This window comes from Cucurbita pepo, chromosome LG06 (assembly GCF_002806865.2).
Source record: "Cucurbita pepo subsp. pepo cultivar mu-cu-16 chromosome LG06, ASM280686v2, whole genome shotgun sequence".
NCBI classification, from domain to species: Eukaryota; Viridiplantae; Streptophyta; class Magnoliopsida; order Cucurbitales; family Cucurbitaceae; genus Cucurbita; species Cucurbita pepo.
Genome location: NC_036643.1, coordinates 5,016,723 through 5,025,880, shown reverse-complemented (window position 1 = coordinate 5,025,880; position 9,158 = coordinate 5,016,723). Strand labels below are relative to the sequence as shown.

The window sequence follows — 9,158 nt, the reverse complement described above, 5'->3', positions numbered from 1 at the left end:
TATTTTTATTATGTTAAACTTTTAAAAATAATTTTAATTAATTATTTATTTAATTTTTATTTATTAAGAATAAAATACCTTAAATTTTATGTTTTTTTAGGTCCAACCAAATGGGCTGTTAAGGCCTTTGCAATTCTAATGGGCATATGAATCAAAGCCCAAAGTTCATTTCTTAAGGCCCAATAATAACATTTCAATGGGAAATTTGACAGTCTAAAAGCCCAATACTATTGGGCCTGAGGCCCATGTAACCCACATTTTAGAGAGATGAAGGGACATAGATATTTAAAATATTATAAATATAAATACCAAATAAAATCTAAATAAATTGAAAAGAAAAATAAATAAATTAACTCTAAAAATAATCAAAACTTACCCGTGTATATGCCAGCTCAATTAACTACCTACATGATCTACGCCCTCGGAAGAATCCGCCATGTAGGATAATTCAACTTAACTATAAGTCTCACTTTCCTTATCGGTCTCATACATAGCTCAACGGTACTATACCAGAGTGTAAACTCTGTTGGATGATGAAAGTCCCTTATCGGCTAATTTAGGAAATGATCATGGGTTTATAATCAAAGAATACCATCTCTGAGGCCTTTTGGGGAAGCCCAAAACAAAGTCACGAGAGATTATGCTCAAAGTGGACAATATTATACTATTGTGGAGAGTCGTGTTCATCTAATATGGTATCAGAGTCATGCCCTAACTTAGCCATGTCAATAGAATTCTCAAATGTCGAATAAAAGACTCCAAAAGAAAAGGATTCAAGCCTCCTCGAAGGCAGTAAAAAATGACTAAGACTCCAAAGGAGTCGAGCTTCGATTAAGGGGAGGCGTACTTTGTTCGAGGGGAGGTGGATGATGAAAGTCCCACATCGGCTAATTTAGGGACTCTCTGCATTGGTATGGAGCATTTTGGAGAAGCCCGAGCTAATGCTCAAAATAGACAATATCATACCATTGTGTTGAGTCGTGTTCATCTAACAAACTCAACTTACACTGTACCGGTTGCTAATAGCCTAAAAAACTACCTGCCTTCCAGAGTTGTCTGTGGTCTCAAGGGTGGTTTTGCGGTAATTTCATACGTGTTGAGCTGGAGCGTTACACGTAAAAATCTAAATCACCAATTTTTACATACAATAAATTAAAAAATAAATGAAATCAAACAACTTAGAGTAAATGGGCAAACATACAAGAAACGGATGTGTCTAGATAACTTACCTTTTTTGGGTATCAACATAATCAAATCTCAAAAGAAGATGAGAGTTGAGATTTGTATGTCTCATCATTAATGTATTATTATTTAATATTTATTTATTTATTTATTTGTAATTGTAATATAAAAGAAAATTTTATTTCCCGACAACGCGGGATCTCACTCAAACATCAACTAAACTAAAAAGACTCGACCAAAATTATAGTGGTTTTCGATTTTAAATGATACATTAGAGATGTCTATGAGGTGGAGACGAGAAATTCTCAATTTATTTTTGTAAAGATCAGATACAGAATTTCCCGTGTTAATTTTTATTTTTCAATATAATTTCTATTAAAAATTGCAAACTTCGGCCGTAACTTCTTTGTTTCAGCTTTGATTTGAGTGATTCAAAAGACGGGTTATTCTAAACTTATAGTAATTAATAGTAATTAAGAGAATGTTTGTTATCATAAAATTAATTAATTAATTAAAATATTCACAATAAAAAACGAACAAAATATAACATAATATTCAATATAATTTCTAAAAACTCAAATTTCAATATTAGAGCGTAATATTTCACATTAAAAAATTATTTATTTACGAAACGAGTAAAATAATAATAATATATATTTATATAAAACGAAACAGAGTGGAGTGAGAATTTGGGCAAATGCAGGGAACATAATCTTCATCTCGAGTCTCATTTAGCTAACCCTAAACCTCTAATATGAGTAGCGAACTCATAAGCTTCATGAAGGTGATACTCATATCCATGGCCTCTCTATTGTATTGCTATTTCATAGCTCCAAAACTTCCCAAAGGCAAATTCAGGCTCATTTCGTTCCTCCCCGTCTTCTCCCTCTTCCTCGTCCTCCCTCTCTATGTCTCGTCCGCCTTCCTCTCGAGTAGCTTCGCCTTCTTCATCACCTGGCTCACGACCTTTAAGCTCGTTCTATTCTCATTCAATTTAGGTCCTTTAGCTTTCGACTCGAAAGTATCGTTCACTTTGTTTGCTTCCATTGCGTTCTTACCAACTAGAATCAAGCATAACAAAACAGCCAAATACGTTCAAAATCATGACGATCTTGGCAACGATCCACACCCTATGCTGCCTCTAAGCTTGCCAGCCAAGGTGGTGATATTTGCTATGTTGGTCATGGGTAAGAGGCACTTAGAAATTATGGATCCCATTGCAAAATTGTACGTGAATTGTGCAACGTTGTATTTCTATTTAGACATGACTATGAGTCTTTCTAATGTGTTTGTTCGATCGAGATTTGGCGTTGAGGTTAGACAACCGTTTGACGAGCCATATCTCGCGACGTCGCTTCAAAATTTTTGGGGACGGAGATGGAATCGATCTGTGTCGGAAACTTTGCATACCGCTGTTTATCAACCCGTTCGTTATGAAATCGGAGTGCCACGGTGGATGGCGGTGGTCATTGTGTTTGTGGTGTCCGGGTTGATGCATGAGCTTTTGCTTTACTATATCATTAGAGCGATCCCAACGTGGGAAGTTACATGGTTCTTTGTTGTTCATGGACTGTGTGTGGCTGTGGAGATTGAGCTGAAAAGGGCTTTGGGGAAAAGGTGGCGGATTCATTCGGCGGTGTCCCGACCACTCACGATAGCATTTTTCGTAGCCACCGTTCATTGGTTGTTTTTTCCACCACTGTTGAGGATAAAACACTCCCCAAGTGGCTAGGTCACCTGTCGTGTGTCGTGTGTCGAAGTTGAACTGTGTAGAATTTGAATGAAATATCATTATTACGAGTATTATGAGTCTTACCCTTTTATAATTTGTGAGCGTATTCTGAATAATCACTCGTTTTGCAAACGTTTTTCTATACTCTTACGGTAAAGTATTAGTTTTTCCATCCTTGTATTAGTCAACAAAAGCAGTACTTTGTGTAACAGCTCAAACTCACTAATAACAGATATTATCCACTTTTACCCGTTACGTATCGTCATTAGTCTCGCGGTTTTAAAACGTATCTGCTAAGTTAAGGTTTCCACACTAAACACTCTTGTAAGGTGTATCAACTTGAGTATAATTCAACTGATTAACGAATATATAAAAAAAACATCTCGCACGTCAACTTGAGTATAATTCAACTGATTAACGAATATATATCATCAATTAAGATGTCAAAAATTCAAATCTCGTTTTGTTTCGAGTGTACTCGAGTCTCTCGAGACATTCATTGTTTGAAATTATTGGATTTTTTTTTTTTTTTTTTTCATTAAGATTTCTATAGGTTAAACTATTAAAATAATTTTAATTAATTAATTTTAAATTTTTATTTATTAATTAGTATATTAAGAATAAAATAGTTTTTTTAGGTTATTTAATGATTTTAATAAAATTATATGAATATTTAATGATAAATAACTAATACTCAATAATTAGTCGGTAATTTATATTTTTAAATATAATTACATCAAAAGAAATTGACTTTTATTTATTAAGCAAAAATATTATTTAGAACGTAAATTCTAAAAATTATATTTATTTGAAAATAATGTGTATTATCATATTTCAAAACCTTCCAACCAAATGGGCTGTTAAGGCCTTTGCGGTTCTAATGGGCATTTGAAACAAAGCCCAAAGTTCATTTCTTAAGGCCCAATAATAACATTTCAAAGGGAAATTTGAGTCCAAAAGCCCAATAACATTGGGCCATGAGGCCCATGTAACCCACATTTTAGAGAGATTAAAGGGACATAAATATTTAAAATATTATAAATATAAATACCAAATAAAATCTAAATAAATTGAAGAAAAATAAATTAACTATAAAATAATAAAAAATTAAAAAAAAAAACTCAAAACTTTTAAAGTTTTAATAATACCTTTAAATTTAAAAAAAATTAAAAAATAATGTTACCGTTAAAAAAATATATATATATATACACATGAAATTTTAAAAATACTATAAAATTTACCGAAAAAAAAAGTTACAACTTTTTTTTACCGTCAATATATGACACTCATAAATAATATCCAAACTTTTTAACGTTATTTTTGAAAATTCACTCATTAAAAAAATGTGATATTAACCGTCATATTATTAATTAAACTTTTAAAATTAAATGGTATTTTATTTTTTTTTAAATCATTTTAAAATTTAATGAACAAATTAATTCACTTTTGATTTTTTTTAAAAAAAATTAAAAATATAATTGAAATTTTAAAAAAATCAATAGATATTTAGACAATAGTTTAAAAATATTTTTATTAATTTAATCTAAAACAAATTTAAAAATAATAAAAATTTTAAAACAATATATTAAAAATTTTAAAAATTGATAATTTTTAACACAAACAAATATCTTTCACAAATTTTTTCCTAACTTTACGGAATTTAATAACTTTTAAAATAAATAAATAAATAAAATTACTGAAATGACCCACCTACCCCTACACCTACCCATCCACCTAACTCTTCAAATGAAGAGATCTATCAATTGGTCATTATTAGAATGAGCATCCCAACAAAGGCAATTACATTTATTGGGTTGGTGGCTCGAGTCGCCCGACTCAGGTATATGATTCAATTCTTTTATTTTCGAATTGAATCGTTGAATATTTTTTAATTATTTTCTTAGTCTTCGTAATAATTTTAAAAGGTAGGATTGAATCGGGTCGTAAATTTATTTTCGGGTTAGTCAGGTTGACACGCATATCGGTTCGAATTTTCGGTTTTCCCTGAATCCAACCGAACCTGGATTCGTCTTTTTTACCATAATTTTATGACATCCATTTATTTCGAAAAAGTTTGAGTTCTACCTACCATGCTGTTACAATCTTAATTTCGAGGCACCGAAAAATAGGACGTGACTATGGACTATGCAGTGCAATATGAATACACAAGAAACAAAAAAAACGGAGAACTACTATAACATTTTGCGCAATTTTAAACCATTTGACATCGTTTTCGAAAACCCATGTAAAATTTAATGTATGTACATATGTCTAGTTTGATTTTTAAAGAGGGAACGGGTTTGGGAAATATGTGGACAAGACAGACGCTCTGGGTCGACATCTCTCTGGTGGCTATTGAGCTCCCGAGCACTTCCTTGCCTCGACTAGCAACATCATGCACCTAAAAAGAAAAATTAAAAGGGATGAGTTTATAAATATACGTTGGAAGCAACTTACTTGTAGGCTTTCATTACATCATTGACCTAGCAGGAGACCAGAGTCTTTACTCTAGGGTTGAGTAGCTAGCTTGTAACTGGTACCCGAGATTGAGGCGTTACCTCACAAAGCGTTCTCTTTGATGGAGACAACATGGTGTGTGTTAATATGTTCGTCATTTATGAGAGGTTAGTTGGCAAACTTTTCCCATAGGATCGTATAGTCACCCAAGGTCGAGGGAAGCGACCTCCTGTATGTGCCATCTCGATTAACTACCGGCATGATCTATGTCCTCTTGTAGGACGAATCCATAATGCAAGATAATTCAACTGAGCTATCAAGTCTCACTTCCCTAACCGACCCCATGTCTAGCTCAACAGTACTGTATTAGAGTGAAAACTCTACTGAGAATGTACCCGTTGCTAAGAGCATAGGAGACTACCTTTGTCTTCCAAAGTTGTTTGGGTGGTCTTCTAAGTCTCTAGAGTTGTTTGACAGTCTAGACACGGATTCACGCCTTCAAGTTTCTCGATTCCTACTCCTCGAGTCTAGTTCAAAAAATAAGGAGATAGCCGTAAGTAATTACATACGTGTTGAGCTTGGACGTTACATGTAAATATTTAAATCACAAGTTTCTCTCTCTCGTTCTCCACTCCATTTGGAACGATCTAGGGCAAAGACCCGAATATAATCTTCAACCCGAGTTTTATTTAGCTAACGAAGGAAAATCTCTCCTCAGTCTCTTTCTCGTTCTCTGCTCCATCCAAGACGACCTATACTAGTTAAATGAACATCTGTGCAAGAAATAAATAAGACATAAATGAGTTGATAAGTATAAATAGAAGTATAGAACTTTAGAAATTCACTAAACCAACAAAATTTTGCTTAGCCAAAACCTCCAATATGGGTAGCGAACTCATAAGCTTAACGAAGGTGATACTCATATCCATGGCCTCTCTATTGTATTGCTATTTCATAGCTCCAAAACTTCCCAAAGGCAAATTCAGGCTCATTTCGTTCCTCCCCGTCTTCTCCCTCTTCCTTGTCCTCCCTCTCTACGTCTCGTCCGCCTTCCTCTCGAGTAGCTTTGCCTTCCTCGTCACCTGGCTCACGACCTTTAAGCTCGTTCTATTCTCATTCAATTTAGGTCCTTTAGCTTTTGACTCGAAATTATCGTTCCCTTTGTTTGCTTCCATCGCGTTCTTACCAACCAGAATCAAGCATAGCAAAACCGCCAAATACGCTCAAAATCAAGAAGAGGTTGACAAAGAACCACGTCCTAAGATACCTCTAAACTTGCCCGCCAAGGTGGTGATATTTGTTATGCTGATCATGGGCAAGAAGTACTATGAAATTGTGGATCCCATTGCAAAATTATGCATGAATTGTGCAACGTTGTATTTTTATTTAGACATGATTATGTGTCTTTCTAACGTGTTTGTTCGGTCGAGATTTGGCGTCGAGGTTAGTCGGCCGTTCGACGAGCCGTATCTCGCTACGTCGCTTCAAAATTTTTGGGGACGGCGGTGGAATCGATTGGTGTCGGAAACTTTGCATAACGCTGTTTATCAACCCGTTCGTTATGAAGTCGGAGGGCCGCGGTGGATGGCGGTGGTTGTGGTGTTTGTGGTGTCCGGGTTGATGCATGAGCTTTTGTTGTACTATATTATTAGAGCCATTCCAACGTGGGAAGTTACATGGTTCTTTGTTATTCATGGGCTGTGTGTGGCTGTGGAGATTGAGCTGAAGAGGGCATTGGGGAAAAGGTGGCAGATTCATTGGGTAGTGTCCGGACCACTCACGATGGCGTTTTTGGTCGCCACCGCTCATTGGTTGTTTTTTCCACCTTTGTTGAGGTGAAATACTCTCCAAGTGGCTAGTGTCACATTACGTTCTGTCGTGTGTCGTGTGTCAAACCGTGTAGAATTTGAATGAAATATCATTGTTACGAGTATCATGAGTATTACGAGTCTCGCCCCTTTATAATTCGTGAACGGTTTTTTTGAGTAATCACTTGATTTGTGGACGCTTTTGTAGACTTTTGGGGTAAAGTAAGCTCTTGCATCTCTGTATGAATGACCGTTTTTAGTCTTGTAACCAAAAGTGCTCGAGTTCGTCGTTTCTAATCAATTTGTATCGAATTATCTTAACCTTAACATTATTTTAGCCCATTTTTTTCGTACGTGTCAATATATACCACCTTATGATTATTCATTATTTTTTTCGGCTTTTGATGATGAAACACTTCCCTAGTGGCCAGTGTGACTGAACAACAGCAGAGTACTCTCTTGCCATCAATTAAGTATTTACTTTAGGGTTTTCTCTCCGTATAGAATTTAAATGAAACTTCGAGTGAAATATCTTTATTATGAGTATTACGAGTCTCACCCTTTTATAATTCATGAACGTTTTTTAAATGATCACTCAATTTTGGACGTTTTTTCAAACTCTCGGATAAAAGTATCAGTTTTTGCATCTTTATATTGGTCATCAGATTTTGTGTAACGAGAATGACTTATAGTTAGGAAAGAGGTCAGCAAGATCGAACCTCTAACAAACCTTGGAGGACCAAACCCACATATATGGAAAAACACGGGAATGTCAAAATCCAGCAAGATCAGAGCCATACCAAACGTCCGAGGACCGAACCCATGTATATGGAAAATACGAGAATGACTTGAAGCTACAGGAAAAGCGAGCAAAATTCCTTCCATTTTAGAATGGTTTTATTTTTTCAAAAATAATAATAATAATAATAATTGATTAATTAATTCCTGTCCAAATTTATTAAATGATATATGAAATATTTAAAATAAATATTCCTATTTTAGATCTTATGAAATAGCTTCAATTAAAGTGGTTGGTGGGAAATTAACTTCTATCGTGTCAGGGCTAGTTGGTAGTTGGTGCATTTTAATTCTAAATACAATTATTATTATTATTATTATTTATCATTCTTTTTTGAGAAAATAAATTCAAATAAATAAATAAAAATAATTTGCCTCACCAAATTTAATCTCAAATTAATAATTATATAAACTATTTATTATTTATTTATTTTCTTAGCTAAGGTAAATTTTAGAAATAAAAATAATTAAAAAAATTTTAAATATTTCTCGAGTAAATGTGAATTAAAAGAAAAAACTTTATTTATATCCCAATTTATATTTTTCTAATTTTTAAAATAATTTAAATCTTCGAGTGGTAACAAAATATTTTTAAATAATTAAAAACTTTTTATTTTAAAATTTAATAAAAATTTAAATATTTCTCTGAATTAAAAGGAAAAAGTTTATTTCTATCCCATTTTTATTTTGTTATATATAATTTATTTAAACTATTTTTTTTAATTAAAGTATTCGTGTTTATTTTTCATTCTACTACGTTGCAATGTTACAATTTTGTGATTATGTTGTTGATTTTATTTGTTCGAATCATTATGGATTATGGATAAATAAACGCTTTTAATTTTTTTTTTTTTAACAACCAACCCGAACCTAACTTGAAAATAGAGGGTCAGATTGGGTTCGGTTACCAATCCAACCAACTTGAAGATTTTTTTGTTGGTTCAGAAAGATTTCTTAACCCAACTCGGTCTATTAAAAAAACCCTAAAGCTCTACTCGGTTCGAGTGTCGATATGATTCCACCATTTTTTTTAATTAATATATTTTAAAAAATATTACTCACGTGTATAAATTATAAATAAAATAAATTTTAAAAAATGTGTGTAATTTCCTTATCAAAGCTTAGGAATTTAATTCATTAAACAATACAGCCTCCAAAATTTATGAATATAAATTAAATTT

General features: G+C 33.1%; 2 protein-coding genes across 2 annotated transcripts; both read left to right on the top strand.

Annotated features, from left to right (window-relative positions):
• The first annotated feature begins 1,904 nt into the window (after positions 1 to 1,904).
• Positions 1,905 to 2,937, top strand: LOC111797565 (probable long-chain-alcohol O-fatty-acyltransferase 5). The gene has a single exon (XM_023680611.1). It carries the CDS (start codon positions 1,937 to 1,939, stop codon positions 2,912 to 2,914), a length of 978 nt encoding a protein of 325 aa, XP_023536379.1. The 5' UTR covers positions 1,905 to 1,936; the 3' UTR covers positions 2,915 to 2,937.
• Positions 2,938 to 6,232: 3,295 nt separating this feature from the next.
• LOC111797329 (probable long-chain-alcohol O-fatty-acyltransferase 5) lies at positions 6,233 to 7,342 on the top strand. The gene has a single exon (XM_023680308.1). It carries the CDS (start codon positions 6,254 to 6,256, stop codon positions 7,208 to 7,210), a length of 957 nt encoding a protein of 318 aa, XP_023536076.1. The 5' UTR covers positions 6,233 to 6,253; the 3' UTR covers positions 7,211 to 7,342.
• Positions 7,343 to 9,158: the final 1,816 nt, after the last annotated feature.